At 41.1% G+C, this 25832-nt stretch overlaps 1 protein-coding gene across 3 annotated transcripts in view; it reads left to right on the forward strand.

The window, feature by feature from the left end:
- The first annotated feature begins 3670 nt into the window (after positions 1-3670).
- Ptpro (protein tyrosine phosphatase receptor type O) overlaps positions 3671-25832 on the forward strand; it is a 211010-nt gene continuing 188848 nt past the window's right edge. For all 3 annotated transcript variants that reach the window (XM_015995417.3, XM_076568116.1, XM_076568117.1), the window contains exon 1: positions 3671-4163. In XM_015995417.3, the coding sequence (XP_015850903.1) occupies positions 4089-4163 (75 nt within the window). In that variant the 5' untranslated portion in view covers positions 3671-4088. The remainder of the gene's footprint in view (positions 4164-25832) is intronic.

Below are 25832 nucleotides of genomic sequence, written 5' to 3' on the forward strand. Positions count from 1 at the left end.
AAATGTATGATTAATGGTTCTATAGTTTGTAGACGTTTTCTGGAATCACCATCACCAAATTCTCTATAATTGCACATTTACAGTCATTTTTAAGGTGATGTTTTTTGATGTTATTGTATATTAGACACAGGAGAACATAAGTGTTAAGTTCTGTACTTTCAAACTGAGGGTAAGTAAAGAGGGAAGGGAGGAGAGGAGACCACATTTCTATTTAGCCTGTGGTATGTCTTGCTCCAGCTACAAATCCTTTTTAAGTCCTGTTGAGCTAAAGTGAGCCCTCCTACACAGGATGTTAAAACTTTAAAGCGATGAGGAAGAACTAAGGAAGTAATTGGTGGCAATGCTTAGAATGACCAGGAAAGTATTTTAGAAATTCATTGTTCACAGTATTTTTTGAAGAAACCACACAAAAAATATAGTATAAATTACTTAAAGCTGTTTGAGGATAATCTAAGTATTAGAAACAAACAGCAATACTCACATAGGGCCAAAACAAGGAACATCATCTAAACAAAATCTGCTTTCCTAATGTGAGACTGCTTAGCTGTCATCAGTGTCCCGTGATACATATCTACCTACACTTTCTACATATGTATGTTTTCTGAGTAGATATTTCTGAGTTATAAAGGCTATGTCTTATGATGTATTATCTCTTTTTCACCTTTTAAAGGAACCAACTATATAAGGAGTAAAGTAAAAAAGAAGAAGAAAGACATCATAGGAATTATTTATAGAAAGTAAAAAGGAGGTGACAATGACTCTCCACGTGAGAGGGAAAATGACCTTTCATGGTGTGTCCCACTGCGTCCCCAGTGTGGCGAGAATAAGGAATCTCCGTAGTTGTATCATGCTGCTCACCGAGATCTGTCAATCATGTGCATTTTAAAGACATGGAGTTTAGGACTCGTCAATACAATTCATAGGGGTGAACTCAGTGCTCACCAGGAGAAAAGAGCTAAACAAACATCCAAATAAACCGAGACCCAAAGCACTCACTGCCTGGAGAACCTATCCCATGGAATGTTCAGTTCCCACACTTCCAGGTCACACATGTAATCCGTGGCATGTGGGTGGCAATCCTAACATCTATTGTGTGCTTTTCAAGCGGAGGACCATTTGGTGATTCATGACCTAAGCTTTCTTTCTTCCTGCAATCTACATAGAGCAAATTATTTGTCAATGAGAAGCCCTCATACAAATAACTGTCTAATCCTGAAACTGCTGACAGCCTTGCAGGCTATTTCAATACTGGCAGCCAGGACTGGACACGTGGAACTACATTAGCGCTGTCCCTGGGGGACACTGTTGAGCTTCATTGGGTAGGGCAGGGCAGGATCCCATTTGACTCCTCATTAGGGTTCTCACAGGGATTCCGGCTACTGTCTCTGGTTGTTATTACTTCTCTGTGTGTGGGAAAGATAGATGGAACCCACAGAGGCAACAACAGAGTTTTACATGTTTAGAAAAAGATGGTTTCTTCTGATTCTCCAGACTTAACATCAGTCTTTCAGATCATTAACTACTAATTGTTGTTATTATCATTTTCAAAGTAAATAGCTTCGTTTTATTCTGTAAGCTTTTTCATTTTAAATTCAATGCATAAGGAAATCCATTTTGTTCCGTTTGTCTTTCTTCATGCAGAGTAACACTGAGAGAATGTAATGTTCTGAGATCTCTTTAGGAAGCAGCATGGTTGTGATAAGGAAACCTCACAGATATTTTCAGGCATTTGGTGACCAAAATGACTGGAAACACTAATGCTACCTGTGGCCATTCTTGTTGGAGTCTTGAAAATATTTAGATTTAACATATTTTAGAAACACTGCATTGGAAAACCAGTCAGTGGTCTGAGAAAACATACTGTTGATGATGCCGCATATACATTCTTCATGGGAGTCTTCGAGCAAAAATTTGCAATCCTGTTACTGGTTTAAATGTAATAACAAATGAAGCTATCACCACCACCACCACCACCCCCACCCCCACCCCCCACCCCCCACCCACCCCCCCCCCGTGATAACTATGTAAAATGCTGTTCTCTAGAAGGAACTCTTCTGTAATTACCAAATCAAACCTTCAGTCTTCAGGCCATCTAGTCACAATGCTGCTAATGGAATATTAATAATGCTAATTACTAATGCTTTCCTGGGCAGTGATGCACTAACCACTTAATATTGCTGCTCCCTGAAGTGGTCCATGTACACATCTGTATGAGAGCAAAAAGGCCTGAGCAATTTGTGATTTAATTGAGTAAAGAGAAAGTAAAATGACACAGCTGGATAGGATTATTTAAAATGATGCATCATCATGAAAGTTCCTTTTGCATTTACAAGATTAACATTTGAGAAAAACTCTTCCTGATGCTTAAAACAGATCAGACAAACCTATATTCATATAATATATTTATTTGTACACACAAACATGTATATACGTAATTAACCTCACATATGTGCTTAATTCACATATAGACTCTAAAATGAAACTCTATTAAAAGTGTAATTGTTGGCATCTTGTGAGTACCACTTAGACCCCAGCATAAGCATCTCTGTCTGGAGATTAGATCACTTTGGAGCCTCTTTGATGTAGGTGGAGATAGAAAGCCACTTTCAAAGGCTTCAAAAAAAAAAAAAACATATTAAACCAAAGGCTTGGAAAGTCCAGCCCTAAGGAACCGTTTCTCAGAAAGCCCTTGAGTTTGACCCAGAAGTGGGAAACAGTGAAAACCTTTCTCAAGAGGGAGGGCGAGAGAGTCAGGCTGACACAGGGCAGGCGTGAGGACACTGAATGGAAATGTGTCAGGGAGAGTGGGCTTGTACCAAGAAAGCTTCAGTGCCAGCACGGGGAACGTTCAATCACAAGCCCAGACCATCATTGTGATCTCTGCAAAGGATCCTTAGTACCTCCGTTTATGCCTACAAAATTCTCAGCCTGAACCTTGAGTTTCCATCTGCAGGAAAAGAAGAGTTTAGACAACTCCGGTCTGATGGCAGGCCACCATTCCTCAGCTGTGTACCAGAGGATGAATTCTTGCCTTCCTGACACCTGGCACCGCACTTCGAAGGATAAAAAGGAAGTTCCATTACTTCAGGACACTGGCCAGGACCTTTACGTGAAGAAATGACTTCATATCTGAAGAGTGTATCCCACGGTTTATTCTGATAGCGTTATCTTTTAAAAACTCCAAAGTCAGAAAGTTAGACAGAGCACACTGCATGGAACTCACTGCTTGTGATTCTAAAGTCTTGGGTTAGCTATTCATGGATAATTCAGAATATTTAGTGTGTTCATACATAGAGAGTATGTATTACATTCATATTCTAAATCTGTGTAAAATACAGTGAGCTGAGTGTGCGTAATAGAACAAGCGTGGGAAACTCCTTAACACTGTATTATGTCTTCCTAGGCGAGTGTAGGGTGCGATGGGGGAACAGAACTGAGGTTGGGGGCCATATGAGTTGAAACTCACCCCCCCCCCCAAAAAAAACACTTAAATGTCACTTGTCACTAGTGATTTTAAGTACAAGGGTGAAGGAAAGGAGGTTGAGAAGGACCTGGGATAAGAGGCAACAGAAGGGAATCCCCACAGACACCTCCCTGGAGGAGACTGGGGAGGTTGAGGCGGAGCCTGGCCTGGGGGCTGCCTAGCGATGGGAAGCAGGCAGGCCCTGGTGGGAGGACCCGAGAGCTGCACTTCAGGAGTTCCTGGCTCACAGAGAGAACACCCCTGTTGCTAGGGGGCCGCTGAGAGCTGCCTGCCTGCGCAGCCCGGCCGCTCCCTCCTCACGCCGACCCCTGCCTCGCATGGCAACCGCTATAGCTGTGGCGCAGAGCCTCGCCCACTGCCATCCCCACCCTCTCCATCCTTAGCCATTAAGCAACGCCGGCTCCTGGCACGTTCTCGCCGGACTCGGGCTCAGAAGAGGAGAGCGATCCATCCGGAAGGGCAGGGGGACCGGCCAGGCGACATGCGGCCGCCGGGAGCCTCCCGGGCGCCTGGGGTCTGAGGCTGTCAGCCAAGACTGGTCATTGTGAGCGCCACGGGAACCCGCTGGCGCTGCCGTCCCTCCCGGGTCCCTGGACGCGCCACGATGGGGCACCTGCCCCGAGGAACGCGCGGGGGCCGCCGCCTGCTGCCTCTGCTCGGGCTCTTTGTGCTGATCAAGGTAGGGGACCCCCAGTCCTTGGGGATGGGGATCCATCCCGCCGTGGGGAGCTATGCGCTCAGGGCGCGGTGGCCAGGCGGGGATCGCCAGCCGTGCACGCTTTGTCCTCAGCGCGGTGCTGGGTGGGCTGCGGGTATGCGGGTGGAAAGACGTGGAAGTTTGAGCCTTCCAGTTGTCGCCCTTTGTGCTCGGACACCTCAGCGATGGGCTAGCCGGATAGGGCTTTCTCCGGCAAAATGAGGTCACTTTCTTTACCGGTCCCCACTGCACCCCAATTCCACTTCCCCCTCTGGCTCTCCCCCAGTGGAGCCTCCGTGCGGCTGCTTTGTCTCAGTCGACTCACCTTCTGCGGGAATCACACGCAGGGCGCTGAGCTCCGGACCAGACGCACCAGCCAGGCAGAGCTAGGGCCAGGGTTCCATTGAGGAAGGAATCAGCTCAACCCCAGGGGAGGTCTCTCCCTGTCTTATCCTCCATCCACCTGAGGATGCCTGGAGAAAACTCTCCATACTTCCTCCACTTCATCCTCTCGCTGCAGGATGCTGCCTCTGATTTTAATGGTGAAAAATTTAGTTTATAAAATTCACTTTTCCTGTCCTCTTTGGAACGTGTGGCTCAAATCGCACTTTGAGAAAAAAAAAGTGAAAAGGAAAATACTGTTTAAAAACAAAAACTTGACACCTGAAGCATGAAATTAAAAAAAGAAAACAACAACAACTAGTTGTTTTCTTGGCACGTGAGGGGAAGTTAGGATGGGGTACCCCCTCGCTCCTGCTTTCGAGGGTCTGCTTTTGTCCTGAGTTATTTGGTCCCTTTTCCCGTCTTGGCCCAGAGACTCAAGGATGTCCGCAGGTGATCCGGAGCTATCCTTTCAGCACTACGCGGATACCTAGCTAGGAGAGGTCGCCACATTAATGACTGTAAACGTTCCCGCATTAAAGATTCACTTCATGGTTATATGGTCATTAATTATGAATGCTCCCCAAGGTTACAGTGAGCAGAACCCATGAATCCCTGATAGCATCAGTTTAAAATACTCTCTATTTTCTTCTTGTCTTCCCGGATCGCAGGGAAAGAAAGAAAAGAAAAGGGGAAATACCGAGAGAGTACAGGAGTGAAGTTTTGAGTTGTATTTGATACACAGTTTTTAAGTTGTCAGTCGTTGTTTTATTTTAGAGTCTGGTAAATAAGAGATGCAGCTTCATGTTTTCCCTGTAGGAGGCTTTTCTTTAGTATACTCCACAGATATATTATGCTTACTGGGTTTTTTTTATGATTAACTTTTTAAAAACCATTTGCTAGACTCGGCAGCAACTAAGATGTCTAGGCAGCACTCTTCATGAGCTTAAGATGAAAAACTGAGGCACATGTTTTCCTGAGAGCGGCAAAGAGGTGTGTGTGTGTGTGTGTGTGTGTGTGAGAGAGAGAGAGAGAGAGAGAGAGAGAGAGAGAGAGAGAGAGAGAGAGAGAGAGAGAGAGAGAGAGAGAGAGAGATCTGAGTTACATTTAACCTTCGGAACAACTTCAGGTTTTTGCTTCATAGTGCATGGCAACTCTAGAAATGAGACTATTTAGTTTGGGAGAAGAGATGGAAAAAACATGATAATGGAATAAGAAAAATTCAGTCAGGGATAACATGGTGGTATCTTAGTGACTCTAATAGACTTCCACTCTCTTTTTCATAATATGTGTATATCTCAACATTTGCCAGCAAATGTTTATTATGATAAGCTGCACATTATAGCACATACACTGACAAATCTTAAATAAGTATTACACTAATAAGAAAATAATCTGTTATTAATTTCAACTAAGGGTAGCATTTGCTTCATTTTTAGTATAAAGTATAGCCGAAAAAGGAAACTATAAACTGAATGCCACTCAGCCTCAATCTTCTAAGCTTTTTCCGCACATGCTCTTTGATTGAATCACATTTCCAGACAGTTAACATGAGATGTTAGAAGTGCTAAATTAGGCATATAGGATAATATTATGAATTTTGTAGTTGGTGTATTACATGGTGCATCAGGCATACAGTATAAGCACTTTATAATTTTGAGGTTTTAACTCAAAGTACTGAACAAGAACCAATAAAATAGATACAGCCATGTACATGGTGGCATGAACATTAAAACAATCCATTATTAAATGTCAAATCGTCTACCAGATCTCAATGATACAACCTAAAATGGTCCATGGGTATGACACAAACTATTCTCCCATCTCCTGTAAAAATCTCCATAGATTTAATTATGACTAAAATTTATTAATGTTCATATTTATATCCTCTATGTGAGCAAATATTTCAAAGAGCATAAGTCAAATATATTCAACTCTGAAGCTTAATCTGCAATTTTTATGTTTCTTGTCTCTTCTTTCTTTCTCTTTTTGGTTTATCAAGACAGGGTTTCTCTGTGTAACAGCTCTGGCTATCCTAGAATTCTTTGCAACCCAGGCTAGCCTCGATCTTACAGATATCCACCTGCTTCTGTCTCCTGATTGCTGGGGTTCAAGGTATGTGCCACCACCTCTTGGCTCATATTTTCTAAAATTCAGGTGAATATAAGCTGTGGGAAGATTGAGGCATGTATGATATGCTGGTTTATAACCATTTTCACTGGGGGAATCTGGAAGGGGTTGAGCATGCAAGGCATTGTGCATCATTGCTCGTCCATGCTTTAGCTATGAATCCATTTAACAAGGTGCCTCTGATTGTCTGAGCCAGACACTGTGCCTCATGAGATGATATCTGTACAAGTGATGTGGTGTATACCTGGTGCTGGTCATGGAACACTTAGAATTATGTGTTGTTGTTGATGGTAAGCATTTCTGTACAGCTAGAAACAAAAATCAAAGCTCTACCATCAGTCAGGAGCCTTCCAGTCTTGTCTTCTGCATGTGGATCAAATGGATTGCTTATTTATTGTCTCCCTCTTGTGTGTCTTCCCATAATTCCTACTGAAAACAACCCAACATCACAGTTTTACTGCCTTTACTGAAAATTGCTTCTTATGTCATCAACCCAGTCAATATCAGTGCTTTGTCAACTAAGACACAAACTGCAGACTATGACCTCATCAGAATCTGATGTCTGTCTTCCCTCAAGTGTGACTTTTTATGGTTAACTGGAAGTTCCCTGCCCCTTCATTAGTAGATCCAGCATGAGTCCATCCTTTCTTTCTTTTTCTTTCTTTCTTTCTTTCTTTCTTTCTTTCTTTCTTTCTTTCTTTCTTTCTTTCTTTCTTTCTTTCTTTCTTTCTTCCTTCCTTCCTTTCTTTCTTTCTTTCTCTCCTACATTTCTTTATTTCTGTTCTTACATGAGATGTCATCAAAGATCATTAACTTTGAAAGGGGTTTCAATACTGTACCTTTTTTAAAGGTCTGTGTTTAATTTTATGAATGTTATGATGATGGTCATCATACTCTTATCCAGGATAAATACCTACAATCCATGGTCTTTCTGCCTTTCTCCACTTCCATGAGATCTTTGTCTCCCTATGTCTTTCTGTCTCTCTCTCTCTCTATCTCTCTCACACACACATGCACACCCAATTTGTCTCATTTTCCTGTGAAAAAAATTTTTTTTTGTTTTGTTTTTCGAGACAGGGTTTCTCTGTGTAGCTTTGCGCCTTTCCTGGAACTCACTTGGTAGCCCAGGCTGGCCTCGAACTCACAGAGATCCACCTGGCTCTGCCTCCCGAGTGCTGGGATTAAAGGCATGCGCCACCACTGCCGCCCTCCTGTGAAAATTTTATCTTGAGTTTTCTGGGCACGGTTTTGCAGGTAATGAGTGTTGAGCCTTCCCATTCCTGGTTTAGATGATTATGATGTAAAAGACTACCACTGTGTGCCAGAGAAAGTCCACACTATCTCTCTTCCTTAACTGTAGATTAACTGCAGAGTATTTGTACATATTATGTATGTGTGCAGTATGCTCAAGTGTGTTCATGTGCAGGGGGCAGAGGATGAGATCAGGAATCTTCCTCAGTCACTCTCTTGTCTTCTTCATTTTTTGAGACAGAATCTCTCACCAAAACTTGAACTCACTGTTTAAGCTAGACTGTCTGGCCAGAGAGTGGGGTTATAGACACGTTTTCCCACTTTTGGCCTTTTACATAGGCAGTGGGGGTCTAAACTCAGGTCCTCATGCTCCCACGCAAGCACTGTACTCCTTCCGTAACCGACTTGAATCTTGAGGGTTTTGAAAAGGATCTTTGGGTTGGTACCATTGCTGTGGTCAGTGGCAGTGGAGCTTAACAACAATGACTACAGAGACCGATTTCTTCTCTCCCTTAGTTCAATGAGTTCAGATCCATGGGTCCATCGATGTCTCACTTCCATATGCGTATCCCAGTGCAAGATGAACCTTATCACACAATATTTAATGGTCCTCATCTAATGAATCCAAATACACTATAAATACTTTTGAGATAAAAGTTTTATCTCATAACTTTTGTCTTTCCCTGTATGTTAGCATCTGGCATTAGAAGTATGATAACTTAATAAACAGGATAAAATTTATCTTCACTATATAAATAGCTTCTAAGCATTCTGAGATATTATAATAATTGACTTGCGAATATGTCTATAAAAGGAAAGCCTGAAGAACTATCATTATAACAGTTAAATAGTCATAATTATAATGCAATCACTACACTATAAATAGTAAACCTTTATCAATCATATACTAATATATTATTAAAATCACAAATTGAAATACAAACCTGTTATTTTTCTCAAAAATATGATGCCCTCAGCTATGCATTTATTCATGAGTGCTTCTTAAACTGTTACTTGATTTTATCAGTTAAAAAGCAGTAACTGGGGGATGGAGAAATGACTAGATGATCAACAGCACTTACTGCTCTTGCAGGAGACCCAGGTTCAGTTCCCAGCGCCCACATGGTAGCTTCAACCACCTGTAACTCTAGTTTCAGAGGCTTTGACACTCTTCTGGTCTGCAGAGGTACTACACAAATGTGGCACAGGTATACATACATAGGCAGAGCACTCATTCACATAAAATAAAAGTAAATAAATCTTTTAAAAATTAGTTAAAAGATTGAAAGCAGCAATGACAAGCAGGCATGCCTGTAATCCCAGCACCTGGAAGGTCCAATCAGGAGTTCAAGGTCACAGTTGTTACAGCACAAGTTCAAGGCTAACCAGGGCTACATAAAAAACTGTAGCCATTGAAGCTGTGAATGGTGCTGCATGTCTGTCAACCTGGCACTCACCAGGCTGAAGCAGGAGGATTTACAGATCATGGTTAGCCATGCTTACAGTAACGTGGAACCCTCTCTCAAAGAAGCAAGTCACGATCTACACGTTAGTGGCAGATGGTTCCCATAAAACCTAAAACGTACTTATATCAGCAAACCAGCAGTCAATACAGGCATACCCAAGGTGGTTTTGGCTTCCATTCCACATCGCTACTCCCCCATGATCATTACCATCCCTCCTGGGTCAATATTTCACTACTCCTAGTGGTAGGAGGCTCTCGAACATTTTTGTGAGAATATTGCCTCTAACAGGCCCCTTTCAGCAGGCTCTCTTGGTAATTCCTGTGGTGGTATTTAATCCTGGGTCATAACCAGTCACTTACACAACTCCTGTATAGGGGCCTGTGAGTCTTAGCTCCTTCTGCTTTAGTAAGTGTGAGAGAGCTTTGTTGTGCATTAACACCAATTGACCTGAGAGGCCAAAGCAAGGAGACTGTGGAGTGCTGTGGTTTAAATGTAAAACGTCCCCCACTGGATCATGCTTTCGAACCCTTGGCTGCCAGCTGCTGGTGCTGATTTGAAAGGCTGAGGAACCTTTAGGAGGTGGAGCCTCGCTCGAGGAAGAGGGTTCCTGGAAGATTCTTTGCCCCTTTTCCTGCTGCTTCTCTGCCTCCTGGCTGTGGTGTGAGTGGCTGCTTTGTGATCCTGCCTTCGCTGCCATGATGGGACTGTGTCCCTTTGTAAACTGTCATCCAAAATGCAGTCTTCCTTGTCTAAGCTGCTTCTTGTTGGGTCTTTGATCACAAAAATGAGACAAGCAACTGCACCCTGTCGTAAGTAGAGGAAATAAGAATGTGTACAGGTTCAATGACATCAATTTGCAATCCAAACAAAGACTCTCCTCTTCTCTGGCGCTATTGATTCTGGAAGGTTCCATATGGTTTCTATGAGCCATTGATGAGAAGATGTGAAAACACAAACTATAATTACAGCAACAACAAAAACCAACTTTCAAAACCCTCTCATGTGATTCTGCAGCCTCGGTTGTTTTTGTCTTCTTTTCTATGTGGGCTCCAGGGCTCCCCCAAAGCAGGTGCCAGATTATTTTCCCCTTTGCAAACAGTGCCGTCAAGTTCATCGCTAGAGGTGCATCCATGTGTTCCCATCTGGCAACTATTTCAGCATCTAATGCTACAGTGAAGGACCTTTTCCTTCCAGGGGTTTCCTGGATGCTTGTAGGCAACCCGGCTCCTCTGTCTTCTGTATTTTAAAACAAAACAAGCAGAAGATTTTGAAGCAAGGCTGAAGAGCTTCCTTGATAAAAGGATTTTCTTCCCTTTCTGTCAGGAAATTGAGACAATAGAAAGGAAAAATGATAAACGTTTTTTCGAAACTATTTCACAAAGAGAGAATCAAAATGGGAATGAGGTCTTCAAGTTCAAGAACTGTGTTACAAATGATATACACACAGGTAATTTCTGAAAGAAAATGAATTCCAGGAGAATGAAATGAAATTTGATGAAAACAGATAGATTGCCCTCATCTATTTGTATGCAAATACACGGGTTACTTAAAAATTGCATTTATTTATTTTATTATGCGCACTTGCAGAGTAAGAGGACAACTTGCCGGAGAAAGTTTGTTCCTTACTGTGTGGATCTCAGTGACTGAATTTAGACAATGTGGCTTGGTGGCCAGCTACTTCCCTCCCTGAGCCACTCCACGGATTCATGTGGTGCTTTCAAAAGGCTCTTTTCAATGAAGAATGAAGTACAATTCATTTTCCTGACAAAACTGTTCCTATCTTAAATTAAGTGATAAGCCAGATAAATCTATTTTACACTAGTAATTAATTCATTCACAGGCCTTTACTATTAAATCTATATACATATATGTATGTATTCTTGCCTTTTGCATATATATATATACATATATATAAATGATTCAAATTATAAATATATCCCTTTTTCTTTTTTTCTGGGAAGTTGTCCTCCAACCAACATACGTGTTTCATGATATGCATGCACCCTCATGTACAGACAAAAATAAATGAATGTCAAATTCTTTTCAGACAACTGAGACTTTAGGTTTGTTCTATTTTTTCCCCAATAAAGATCACTGGTTTATGGATGAGAATATGGTGAACCCACATCATTGTGTTTCTGAACCTTCACCTATCAGGACCCCTGGTAGCTTAGTTCATTTTCTGTGCCTTTTAATTTTCTTGACACAGTAGACTTAACATTTATCAACATCATTGATAAATCTTTTCCCCAAACCAAAATAGAAGCATTGAGAAATTATAGGAGAGTGATTTGTTGTCCAGTACATTCAGTCAACCAAACACTTAATGGTCATCTATTAGGTTCCAAGAATTGACTAATGCTTCAGGGAGAGTGGCTAACAGTCAGATGTATCTTTGCAATGGTACAATGTGAACACAAATACAGAAACAGTAAAATGTCACAAAAACATAGTTAGATGTGTTTTCAATAGAGGAAATATAAGATATAAGAGGAAAGCATCTTGTGGTTTAATATTAAATATGAGCCACATCCTGAAGCATAGACAGTTTCTTTTTCAACATTAACAGCAAGTATAGCATGCTAATTGAATTAATGCTGTGATCATTAAAAATTTACCCTATAGCTTAACAAACAAATGATTAATTTTTCAAGCAACAGAAATATAAATATATATATTTAAAGCATATATTCACTCATGAGCTGAAAGTCTTTAAATAATCTTGTAGCAGATTCGTTTATGTGAATGGCCTATTAGTTCATTGTTCATGTGATAAAGTCTGGGTTAGCTCTAATTGTTTCCTATAACTTTAATTTCATTTTTGTTTGTTGGTCAATCAGAGCCAGAATTAGGGTGAAATTGTAACTAAATTATTTATGCTTTCATATTAGTGAGTGAAAGCAATGCTTCCTATCTCTCCATGAATTTATGATAAGAAATTCCACCTGGAGGTCTGGCCAAATTGTTTAGCAGGTAGATACACCTGCTGTCCATCCCAATGGCCCGACTTTAATCCCAGAACCCACATGGTAGGAGGGGGATAATTCTGGGAAACTGTCCTCCAATCATCATACGTGCTCCATGGTAAGCATGCACCCTCATGTACAGACAAAAATAAATGAATGTAAAGTGGAAAATTTAAAGTGCATCTACCAAGTTAAAGAGTAATATTAGAAATTCTTTAGTGAGTAAATTGTTTTTATCGAGTTTTATAATGTTTATTCATTATCAAATCAATTTTTCTAGAAACTTCCAAGAATGTATGTATATAAGTCCCCCATGTCCCTGGGGCAGTGTCATTAGGATACGACACTTTGCTGCATGTTGTCTTTGTCTAAGGCTAGCCAGGAGTATTCAACTTAAGTTCATTTGGTGGTCCATAAAAAAGATGTTTAAGAATGTCACTCAGGGATTTCTACCTAATTTTGCAACATATTGAGAACTGAAGTGTAGGAATAAAAAGCAAGGATGTGATGGCGGATTGGATACATGACACACATGTGCATATCTTACAATGGTGTTCCCTGGGGGTTAGCTGAGGAGGAAAAAGCTGCCCTTAATGTGAGTGGCTCCATCTCATCCAGGATACGATACAAAGGAGTAAAAGAGGAAGTGAGCTGAGTACCAGCATTTATCGATTTTGTTTTCCGGCCTTGGACTCAGTGTGACTTGCTGCCTCACACTTCCACCGGGGAACCATGCCTGCAACCACAGACTAGAACTTCAAACTCAAAACCAAAAGAAGCTCCCCTTCTGGGCTGGCTCAGTGGTTAAGAGCATGTGCTGCTCTTGCCGAGGACCCAGGTTTGGTCCCCAGCACCCACATGGTGGCTCACAAGTGTCTGACATTCAGGATCCAGTACTTTCTTTTGGCCTCTAAGGCAATGCATACACATAAAAATAATCCTTAAAAGAGAAAGAAAATTTTCCTTCTGCAAGTCACTTCCTGTCAGGTATTCTCTCACAGTAGCAAGAAAAATGAGTATAATCTTGCTGAAATACACCAAGAATAGCCATGATATTTACAATAATAAATCGTTATGAGAAAATGCCTATTATTTAGGTGTCCTCAGAATTCTGATTATTCTTTTAAGACAGAGCTTTCTAGTCAAATTTGATCTGTAGCTGAGGAAAACCTTCAGCTCCTGATTCTATTGCCTATTCGGGGAAACATGTCTTTGCAAATGGATTAACATTTCTAGATCTTAAGTTTCCTATCAAGGAAAATCAAGTCTGGTGTCATGGGATCCAGCATTGAGCTGGGGGTCATCGGGCAAGGCAAGAGGATTACAACTTCCAGACTACACAATGGCATCCTTTCTAAAACAACAAAGCCAAAAGCAGCACACAAATTAATTGTATGCTGTCTGTGATATGTCCTTAGATATCGAGTAACATGGCTCTCCCCTCAACAATATGACAGAAAAGCAGGTACTTTGCATGAACGTGCACTGATACAAACCATTATTTACAAATAAGTTGTGGCCAAACTTATTGTGCATTGTGCTGGGGAATTTCCCTTTGCAGTTTTCCCTAACCAAATTATACTTTTTAATTAGTCTCTCACAAGTGGCTACAGGCTTCACTTAGAGTGGTTAGACTCCGGGGATTTGCAATATGGAAATGCCGGTTTTGTAAAAGCTTCTCACTAACGTGATTGCCAGGGCTTAGCATTAAATACCTTGGACATTAGTCTAAAAATTGAGCTCAGGCATTTGTGGGGTTGTTGTTGTTAATTATCAAAATCTGCTAAAACGTAGCTACCATTCAGGGTACCCAGGGTTGAATCCTTGGATTTATATTTTATGTATTTGCAACTCACAAAAGCCTACAGGATCTTTAAAGCTGTGTTCACCTGTGTACTATTACCCTGCTGGTTTCAAATCCTTGATTTGATAGAATGTCTTTCATTTTTGAAGGTTAATGGAGAACATAGGAAGACTATTGAAATTCTTGTTGCTATGCTGAAGTCTCCAATTAGCCTTTCACTCTATGGTTTTTCATAGATCTGAACTAGGGAGCTCTTCATTTGTAATACTTGAAGGAGCTCAAGTCAGATATGTATCAATAGCCACAATATCTTTATATTAATATATTGAGAATTCAAAGTAGACATTCTCTATTACAAAAACAAAAGCAACAGGCAGAAAAAGAACAAACCTTCTTCCTAAATCACTCCCAAATAACTACCCTCTGAAGATGTATATTCCAAACTTGTTGTGTGTGTGTGTGTGTGTGTGTGTGTGTGTGTGTGTGTGTATACATATATATAGTCAAAATCATTAAGCTGACCTACTATGCATGTTCTTCTCACTTAAATATATCACATATTTTCAAGGCCTGTGTATTTCAACTTTCTGATATTTGTTACATTAAGTTATAAGTCCAAGGATCTATTATATAAGATTTCCAGATGTATTTGCATTAATTAAGGGCATAGACCATCATAGATATTGATCATAAGCATGAAGTGGGGCTCAGGGATTTGGAGAGTAAGGGGGTCGGTCATTGCTTATATGTGTGTTGTCTGTGTGTATGAGCAGTCAAAGAACTAAACAACAAGCAAAGCAATTAATGCTACGTTGGCAGGATTTTATTTCCTCCTTTTCTATTCCAAATCCCCTCATAAGAAACTGAAGAGCATAGACTGTCTTGTGAAAAAAAAAAGGAAAGATGTTGGCTTGAGTTTGGTCTGTGTTCTGTGCTAGCTGTGTGCCATTTGGTGGTGTACTGGCCTCTTGATAGAAGACAAGCTGAGGTGGTCATGGGTCCCTGTCCATTCAGTTCTTCCAGTGGCCCAGCCTGCATCCTTCCCTCACTCTAGCTTTCCACCCTTGGAGGGAACTTCCTCCCACAAAAGAATGGGTGACACTTTTTTCTTACTTGACCTCTGTGCCTTGAAGAGAGTGATTTACAGGGAGCTGAATGGCTGGTCCCAGCTAAGCTCACTGTATGCCTGCAGTTTACTGAGTATGGCCTTTGGGATGGGCCTGTGACTGAAGCTAGAAGGCTCAGAACCTAGCCATATTATGGACTGGAAACTAGCCATGGGCTTGGCTCCATGGCATGAGCTCAGATTTTGCCCTCGGCCATTAAACCGTCAGAGAGAATTGTTTTATATGTGAGAAGAAGCAGACAGAGGCATAAGAAACTTCAGCAAAACTCTCCTTCATTGCAAGGAGATGGATCTCATCTCTCAGACTCCACAGAGTCACTCACAGATATACAGGAGAGCCACAAGACAGCAACCCGCTGAAATCCAGTCCCACTGCAGCTGAGTAGGCAAATCAGTAATGCTCTCAGGGTCACTGGAGAATCAGAATCACAGTGATTATATAATTTGTCACACCAACTGGAGCACTTCTGTGAGCAAAGAGATCATTATGCTGGGACAGCGGACACAAATTGACCTGTTCTGGGAAAACCAGGGTAAATGGTTTCCTTCCTGAACTTACTGACAGACATTATTTTATAAACTGTGTTTTTACCATCTCCTCACTATTGCCACCCAATTCTGAAACTTTTATCTTAAACAACAGCTAACCATATTAGAGGGATCATAATTTATCTCAATAACCTAAAACTTGCACCTGGAAGTTTGTACCAGCCAGACACTGAAGACAGCAATAACGCCCTTTGGTGTGGGGATGGTTAAAACTTGTGGCATATCCATTCAGTGTATGGCAATGAAGATATAGATTGATGCACACAGTTAACTTCACCTCAATTAAAGTATTCTTATTGAAAAAAAAAAACAGTCTTAAAAGATGGCAGTTGGTCTGGTTATATTTATGTAATATTCTTGAAATAGCAAAGTCATGGAGCTGGGGAATCAAGTCCTGTTTAACCAAGGATGGAGAGATGGTGTATGTATCTATAAAAGGGCCGCTCAAGGAAGTCTTGTGATATGGATACATTTATATATGTATATATATTATCATAGTGGCAATTTCCCTAAGCCATATATACTTGTAAGATCTAGACATGTCAGTATCCCTGCACCCCAACATGTACGTATGCATGAGCACATGTAGAGTTGGTGAAATCTGAATGATTTGTACCAATGACAGTTTCATAGTTTGGGTATTTTCTTATTTTGATAGGGAACATTGTTACCACCGGAGGAGGCTTAAGTGAAAGGTGTATGGCCCTTTTCTATACATTTATTTGCAACTTACGTGTTTGTAGAGGGGCATGCATGTTTGTGTACATATGTGGGTGTGCAAGTATACTCACCTGTGTGTAGGGGCAGGGGAAAGGTCAGCTCCGGTATTTTCGTCTATCACTCTCTATTTTATTTTTTGAGACAGGGTATCTTACTGAACCCGGAACCTGCCTTGTAGACTAAGTTAGCGACCCAGGTGAACCCACTGTATCTACCTATGTACCTACTGTCATTCCCTCCCCTGCAATGCTGGAGTTACAGATGTGCACACCCATGCTCAGCTTTTACTCACAGAGCCATTGCCCTAGTCATTATTTCCAGCTTTCTGTAAGTCCGTAATTATTTCAGAGGTAAACTTCAGTGCTTTTTTGTTTATCTTGAGTTTTTATTGTGCCCACCAGTTTGCTAAATATTTTAACTTAGTAGCTGACAGACCTAACCTCTCATCTACAGCAACTCAGAAAGAAAATAATTACATTGACAGGGAAAATGAGGCTATCTGAATAAATGTGTAATATTTTAGGAAAATATGTACAAAATAGGAAAGGACCTTAAAATACTACTAGCTTGCAAACTCAAATTGATTATGAAGCAGGTTGTGTATTTCACTACACTTTGCAAGACTTATAAATCCTGAAAAGGACAAGAGTTAAGACAGCCCCACTCATTAACATGCACATCAACACTAAAGACACATTTTAATGACTTCAGAGAATCAGTGGAACTGACGTCACAGATGTCACCATGGTAGCACTCAAATAGAATAGATCATTGATTGACAAAGAATAGTCTGTTCTTCAAGGGTTGTTTCATCGCACATCAGGAAATGATACAAAATAAACTCAAATTAAATAGAAAGTAGGTAAGTTTCCCAACTTTGAGTGAAATACGGGGTGGTTGGAGAATTTTTGAGGAAGGATACATGTTTATTTAAAGCACTCTTCCTCCAATGTACTCAACTTCTCCAGGAAGGAAGAAGACATTGTGCTCATTTTTAAGACATGAAATAAAGTGTGTCATCAGGAAATCTGTGCTGTAAATGAAGGTAACGTGGACACATAAAATCTCAAGGGATACTATATCAGAATACCGTAAAAGCCTAGAAACAGTGGCTTACTAACCCGCAGATGAGCGAGAGAGCAGTGCACACTAGTAAAGGACAGGCACACAGGCTTGAAGGGGCGTCTGTTTTATAAAGACATAAATGTCCATGTGAGTCCTGTTCAGTAGCTTTGATAGCAATTATTAAGGAAAATCTTTCAGATTGAAGCAATGGGGGAAAACCCATAACCACATTTGTAAGGAGAGTAAGGTAGGTAAGTTAATGTGGAATGATGTAGGAAATACACAAAATACCAAAGGACCTTAATAAAGCACTATCAGGGACAAATTCAAGTTCATTATGCAGCCAGCTGCAGGCTGAACTATTCTGTCACCAGATTAATCGATGGGTGAGAAGACTCAGTCCGGTCTAGGAGGCTTCATCCAGACCTGTGGATAGATTCACGTCCCGAAGAGGGCAAGAATTTGGAAGTGAGAGCGTGGAGAGTTTGTGTTCTCTGCTGCTTCTTCTCTGCAGCCACACAGGCACACATTAAGATGCACTTTGGCTCTTCAGTGGCATGCAGGAAAAATTATCATACCTCATTTTAGCTTTAATTGCTTTTATAATTCTGAATTTGCTGTTAAATGCAAATGCTTAATTCTAAATATGCATGCTCTGTCTTAATTAGATAAAATAATCCTCTGTTGCTTGGGTAGTTCCATAAATTAGTCCCTAGACTTAAACTCTCCTGGATCCTGTTGTTTCTACATTAATCTGTAGCCACTCTTACGGACAAATGAGAAATAAATGGATTTTTCCAGACTCATGTTGTAACTGCTGGCATGCTTTCAAATTTATTTCCTTTGGATGTGACTAAAAATTGCTCTTGTGACCATAATAATTATAATTTGTGTTAATATGTTCTTATAATTGTGAAATTTCCTCTACAGGTTTTTTCTTTATTTAAAGCCATGAGTTAAAATTACATGCTTTCAGTCTCAAATAAATAGTGAATACAGCAGTACTACCGCACAGTCAACCCTCTGTCTGTGGGTGTCCACATCTCTGGGCTTGTCCAACCCCAAGTTGGAAATATTCAGAACATCGTGTCTCTGCTGACCATGTACCAACACTTTTTCCTATCACTACTCCAGAAGAAATTCAATATAACAACTATCTAGCATTTACATCAATTAGCTGTTATAAGTAGTGAGAGATTACTAAGAATATATAGAAGGGTGTACCTGGGTTACATTCAGATGTTACACCATTTAGGGATTCTAGCATTTATAGATTTTGGTCCTTGGACCAATCCCTTTGGGAAATCAGGAGCCAGTTGTGAACACAAATGCTAACTCAGAAATAAAGTTTCTACAAATAGGGTCATATTGGTTGGTCCCAAAGGAATCAAGCAACTGAATAACTAGCAGAAATCAGATGATAAATCCTTTTAGCTTCACTGCCTTATTCATAAGAATGGTGATGAAGTATTCACTGATGCCACCATGGCTTAGTACTCAGGACTTTCTCTGTAGTTTCCACTGCAGAGCTTTCTACATCATTATCACTGTCCTAGTAATGGGGAAACTGAGTTTTGGAGATGTTCAGAAGGAGCAAAAATAAGCTTCTGGTCTCCACATGGTGTAGATGAATGCTACATCACATTGCTTTGTCTGGCATGGTTCTCAGTTCCATATCCACTAGCTTAGCTTTTCTCTCTTTCTCCCTCCTGCTTCAGAAGTGTCTTGAGACTCCTGTGACAGAATCAACTCTTAAGTCCATTTGTGAGCACTGACATTTGGACAGAGATAGGTCAAGGGTTCTTCTTGGCAACAGTCCTTGATCACCCAAGATCTTCCTTGTGGTTTTTCATTTTGCCCACCAATCTGACAGTCATATGTTTCCAGACCCAAGCCTGCTGTCAGGTTCTATAAGTTCACACATACCAGGTTTATGTTTTTACTCATCACCTCCTTAGTTTGGTGCACACACATGATGCTTCTACACTTTCTGGATAATTACACAGAGCTGAACTGTAATATGCTTGGGTGGAAGATGCCTGATCGCAATGATTGTACAATCAGACCTTCTGCAGTCCAAGACATAAGCAGGCAGGTAGACTTGAGAGTCTGTGGCTTCCTAGCTTTGTGTGCCTTTTCCCCTTCAACCAGGCCTGTTCCTTTAAGAAAGGACAACAACATTTTAACACTAATGTCTTCCTTTTGATTGCATTAGGTTTGCAAATTAAACCGATTAATGGTGGCGTTCAGTGCAGGTCCCAGCTCTTCTGTTTAGTACTCTTATCTGACAACGTGTAAATAGAAGACATAATTAATTACTCACGACTTGCATGTCAAGTTGAATAAAAAATCACATCCCCGGGAGGCCCGTTATTACATATCTGACTGTTCTGTAAAATTGGTTTCACGAAGATGAAGCATACCTGGAGATAAGGGTTTTGTTTGTTTTCCTATTCGTTTTATTTAATTTATTAGAGTGTCTTTTAAAAGATGTGGAAGAAAAACATGACCTGCTAACACAATTCTAAGAAGCTTATTGCATTTGCCCAGGGATGGTTATTTTTCATTTTGTTTTAAAAATACATTTTTCAGTTAATCGGTGGGATTATAAAGTCTGTATTTGAGAGTTTTTTGAGTGAAATGTTTTCACAGAAAAGAGCCCCCAGAAGGCGACTGCTCCCTCTTCAGAATAGGCCCAGACACTGATGTCATCAGGCATCCGTGCTCTGCCATACCATTTTCCCCATAAATTGTCTCATCCTCAAACCAAAGAGTGTCCTACCTACCGTGACTGGAAACAAAGGCGAGGGAGGGGGGCCCTTCCTTCATCTCATCTTCCATCTTATCTGTCTAGAGTTGAGCTGAATGAAATGAGGTCTCTGCTTTAAGTGGAACATTCTGTGGTTCAAATTTAGCTCTCAATCTGTTCTATGGTAATTTTTGAAGGCATGGATTGTGTCTGGCAGAGAGCCGTGCGACCACGAGAGGTGGCCCGGCTTTGTCGATTTTGATCACTGTAAAGGAAAGTCTTTTCTAGGAAGAATTTCTGAATGAGCCTGCCTTATGATGGGTATTTAATAAAATTAGTGTTTGCCTTGGGTCAGGAAAAAAGAGAACCCATTTCCTGATGAATGAAGGTGGGAGAGTTGTCAAAGCAGCATGCTCACTCACCTCCACTCTGCTGCATCACCTCTCTGGAAAAAAAAGACTCTGAATCACTTCCATCTCATGGGAGTACTGTGAAGTCTAAATGAGGTAACCTGTGAAAGCACTTTGTAAACTGTAAAGCGCCATTTAAGTACATGTTACTCTATTAAAAAATGGTGACATAGTCCGCTTTGTTCGCTTTATTAGAGATTTGTCTTCTTTCCCCTGAGTCTGTGAGTGCATTTGCACAGGTGTCCTGGAAGGCTGTCATTAAAATTCAAGTCCATTCCTTCGATAAATAAAGTTTGTCACACCCAAGTTAACGGAGGTCACTTGCACTCACGGCTTATTTAACTAGACTTCCCCTCTGCATAAATGTCCCAGGATGTTTCTATAAGATGACAAATACCATCACATCAGCTCCATTATTTACCTATTGATCAAACTGCTAATAAAAATGAGTGTACAGCCTAGCACATATGATACTGCCAATATTCCCTTTGGGTTTATATTTATGGTCAGTAGTCAATCTGTCCTATGCTAAAGGCAACCATTATTCCTGAATTCTTTCTATTAATATGTACTAAGAACTAGTTGTGTGACCAAATAGTTCTTATCACTGTTTTCTGGAGTTTGTAAGAGAATATATAAACTAACCCCAACTTCAGAGCAGCTGGCCCCTCAGCATACCCTATGCCTTGCTCCCTAGAAACAGCTCTGTCATGGGACACTCAGTGTCCCATGGGGCATTGGTTCTGAATCCTCGTTTTCCTGGGTACCACCTCTGCGCTTCCAGACTCTCCATTTTGACTAGCCATCTCTCCTGTTCCACCAGATATTAACTTCACCCTCCTCAGCATCTTTGCCAATGCTCTCAAAATTTACCCTCCTCTTGAGAAATTAAGACTCTCTTTCTAGGCCAAACTTGTGCTTTATGTTTTGATTTTCTCCTTGGAGCTTGTCAGTTTTAAGTCAATCAATGTCATTCCTGTCATACTAATTATTCAGGCATGTCTGAATCCCCTGTAGACACGAGCTAGACACTCCCTCCCCAACCCCATCCTACCACATTAACAGTTGAAAATTTACTTGTCTAACTTGGTTTTACTCTCATTCACCTTGACCATGTCCCAGCAGACTGAGGAAACTAGCAGACTAACCACAGGCCTTGCAGCATGCAGACAGATGTGCAGATGGGTGCTGGGGTGAGGATAACCATCCAACAACACAATCATAGCAAGGACAACAAAACATCCATGCAAAACACACTGTATTCTGGCCTTTGTAATAGTTTATCATCGCATTTCAACAGGAAACTGAATGTAAGGTCAGAATTGTATTTGCACTTGCCCCCATGCATTTAGTCCCACAGTGGTTCTGCTATTACAGATTTTTGAAAACTGTACATCCAAATATATATGGGCAGCAAAGAGGACACAAAGTTGGGTAGGTGAATAAAGGGTGGTTCTGGGAGGAGGGGAAGGGGGTGAATATGATGAAAACAAACTGTACAACATTCTCTAAGAATTCGTTAACAAAAGACACAAAGTTGGGAGGGGGAAGGGCAGGTCTTTGAGGAGTTAAGGGTAGAGTGGGGGTTGGATCTGATTAAAATACATCGCATACATGTATGAAATTCTCAAAAAATTAATAAAAGCATTATACTGGAACAAAGGAAATAGGAGGTTAAAGAAAAAATATTTGCTAGAAAAATCATGCCATCGAGAATGAATTAAAAATTAGAAGTTTAAAAATTAAGTTTTGTTGTTGTTCACACGAACACATCCCAGGTTGAAAGTGAATTTGTATATGAGACAATATGAATGATTAGATTCTAGCTAAAGTGGAAGGTAAGTAAGTATACTCTGTCTTAAAAAAAGTGAAATAATGAGAAATCCCTAAATTTCCTACTTTTGAACACTCTTGGTGTTACCACCCCAGCATTATGTGAACATGGGAAATCTGTCACATTGTTTTCAGAATCAATAATGGACATCATCCACATGGTTTTGAGATGTATTTATTTAGAAATTTAACTCCACAAGCAGATCATCTCCAAGCCTTCTGATACAGTTCACACAATATTGACCACTGAAAACACTGAATCAGGACCTCCATATTCCATTGGTCCTCCCTGTAGAGAACTGTTGTAGAACTTGAAGGAATGCAGCGAAAGGAATAAGATTTTCTGCTTCCTAACACCACAATTTCTTGTTAAGAGAAGCGAAAACAAATGCAATGTACGTTATTGAGACAGTTCCACACTGAAAATTCAAGCTTTCGTCTGTGATCTTTCTGATCGTAGAAGATCTGAGTGGGATGTACTTTGTGAAGTTTTCAGACTACTCTACAGAGTGTGTTTCTACATTTGGGATTCCATGGCTCTTTTCATATGCTGATCTCAATTCAGCATCAAGTCTTTCTCTTTTCACAAACCATCTGGGAGATTGACACATTGCCTCTCACCAGATGGCCGAACACGCCAATCTCTCGCTTCTCTGCCACCATACTTCCGTGATAAACCCTGGATGCTTTAGCACAGTGCTGTTGCTCAAGGAGAATTCCTCTGCTTACGGGACTGAGAACCACCCCATCGTTGGTCATTTCATTTCCCAAGGACCAGAGCCCATATGATTTTTGTCATGTACAGAGCTGTTCTAGGGATCCAAGGAGCTAAACAATTCAACTGAGCAAGCCCAGCAACATCTTACCTTCCTCCAACTTCTGTCCTTACTCCATCTTTCCCTGTCCGTCCCCCACTTCTCCCTCCCTCCCCCGCCACCCCCCCATCTCTGCTTTGCTCATTCATGCTCTGTCTCTGGAGTCCACCCTTCCTCCCCCTTTGTTCCCCACATGCAAACTGTTGGATACCTGAAGGCAGCAGAACACAAACACAGTGCGCTCTGGATGGAGGCTTGCACATTCCTGAATCTAGACTGCAGAGACTTACACCATGCACACATGTGACTATTTTACAACGTGAGAACGTGTTTTGAGGTTGTTGTCTGTGAAGATGTTGGTGAAGCCCTCCCTTCTTCTCTGGGTCTTGAGAAATGGCCTGACAGCTGCTGAAGGGCAAGGGCATGGAAAAACCTTTCTCCAGCACAGAAGATGCATCTCAGTATCTTCAATATCCCACCCCTCCCTTACTGCTTTCAAGTTTTGTGAGTTCTTCTGGACACTAAAGGTTCTAGGAGAAAGCATGAGTCTGGAGAGTTGTCAGTTCTGATTGGTCTCAATTCTCTTGTGCCTGAAGCACTTTCCGCTAGGGTCCTGAGCTTTTTCCTCTCAGTTTTTGCCTTCTTTCTTCTGTCTTGACTCTTAAATTTGAGTTTTCATATTCCCCGACAAACAGACACTCCACATGTGATCACTTTCAGGTTTGAATACCAACCTTGAGTGGCGGCTATTTTTCTCCCTCATTGTTCCCCGGAAAAGTCTCATCACTATAGCAACATACAGAATTTTGCCTCCAAGGACTTTTATTTCAAATTTTCTTCTCACTGATTTCCCCACCAAGATTTCAGACTGCTTCCTTGTGTGTCGTTGTATCACTCCTATTGCACTTCCGCATTGGAGCTGACAGCGGAAACCTGGGTCTTCTGAAATCTGCTCCCCTCCCCTCCCCTCCCCTCCCCTCCCCTCCCCTCCCCTCCCCTCCCCTCCCCTCCCCTCCCCTCCCCTCCTCTCCCTGAAGAGCCAGGAACAGAAAAGGTCCGAGGAGCAGGTTCAGTGTAGTCTAACACTGACTCCAGACAAGTTTGATGCTCCCCTCGGGCGGGATTTTGCAGAGTAGAAGGACATCCGCCACTCTTCCCGAGAAACCTCTGCATCATCTTGGCATGGCTAAAGAGAGACCTGGGATAGCCGACACAGGAGGAAATTGGGAATATAAAAATAAAGCGAGTTCTGGGGTCATGGAGGAGGACTGCGGGGTAATTCGTTTAGCAGAGGGGTAATGAAATTGAGCAAGATGAGTGTCTGTTATCTCGTGGCATTGTTTAAAACATAGAAATCTCTATCTGTGAGTTTTCTGAGAAGGAACACACTCTTCCTGGGCCTTGGAGTCATTCCCCAGTCTCCTACCTCTCTTGTGTTGACGGTCAGCGGCCTTCACTTTCTGTTCTGTGCTGCAGTCATTTGAGAGTACTCCACTGCTCTAGCTTCCGGCTGATCCTCACCCACCTCTAGCCTTCGTCTTCTCTGCCTGACAATTCCTTTTGCCTTATTCCCTCCCCTCAATCCTGTCAATCCTCCAGCTCTCAGCCAGACACTGCCCCAACTTTATCCCAGACCCCCTCCTCTAAGACTGTGAGTCACGTCCACGTTTTCCTCTTTTCCCTAGAACTTACCCTCATTTCATCTGGACAAGTTCTGTTTATTCCACAAGACACACTTCAGGCAACTTCTCTTCTTTACAACCACCCCAGCCTCGGGACAAGTGAAGTAGACACTTGCTCCTTAGTGCATCACTGAAACTCGAAAGATATGGCTGTTTATTTGATCGTACTGCAGAGGCAATATTTATGTATTTGCTTTCCTGAAGAGGTTCTGATATTAACATCCTATTAAATAAAAGATATTTATTACCTTCAAGTTTTAAATATCCTTATTATATTTGACTCACCAAATGCTCTTTCTTCATCCTGTTCATTCTTTAGGAATATTTCCTTTTTTTGCTTTCTAGTTCCCCATTGCTCTGAAAGCATGGAAAAATGTGTTAGTCTTTACCTGATATGTCTCTTAAGTCTTGACATGCACAAATGATAAAACACTTTTTAACGTAATAAATGAGTTCATATTAACATCTTACAAAATAAGTGTAAGTTATAAGTGTTGACACAAGAATAGGGCAAGGTATTTGGGTTTAGGTTTTACTCTTTTTTAGATTTAATTTCTGATTAGAAATCATCGAAAACTACATTTTGCCTATTATTCTATTATAGTCCATTGTTATGACCATACAAAGAAGAAAATCTGGAAAACATCCTATGTAATAGTCTTACCAATTTATGACAAATAAGGTGAGCATGGGGACCCAGGCCT

The sequence above is a fragment of the Peromyscus maniculatus genome, chromosome 3 (assembly GCF_049852395.1).
Source record: "Peromyscus maniculatus bairdii isolate BWxNUB_F1_BW_parent chromosome 3, HU_Pman_BW_mat_3.1, whole genome shotgun sequence".
Classification (NCBI taxonomy): domain Eukaryota; kingdom Metazoa; phylum Chordata; class Mammalia; order Rodentia; family Cricetidae; genus Peromyscus; species Peromyscus maniculatus.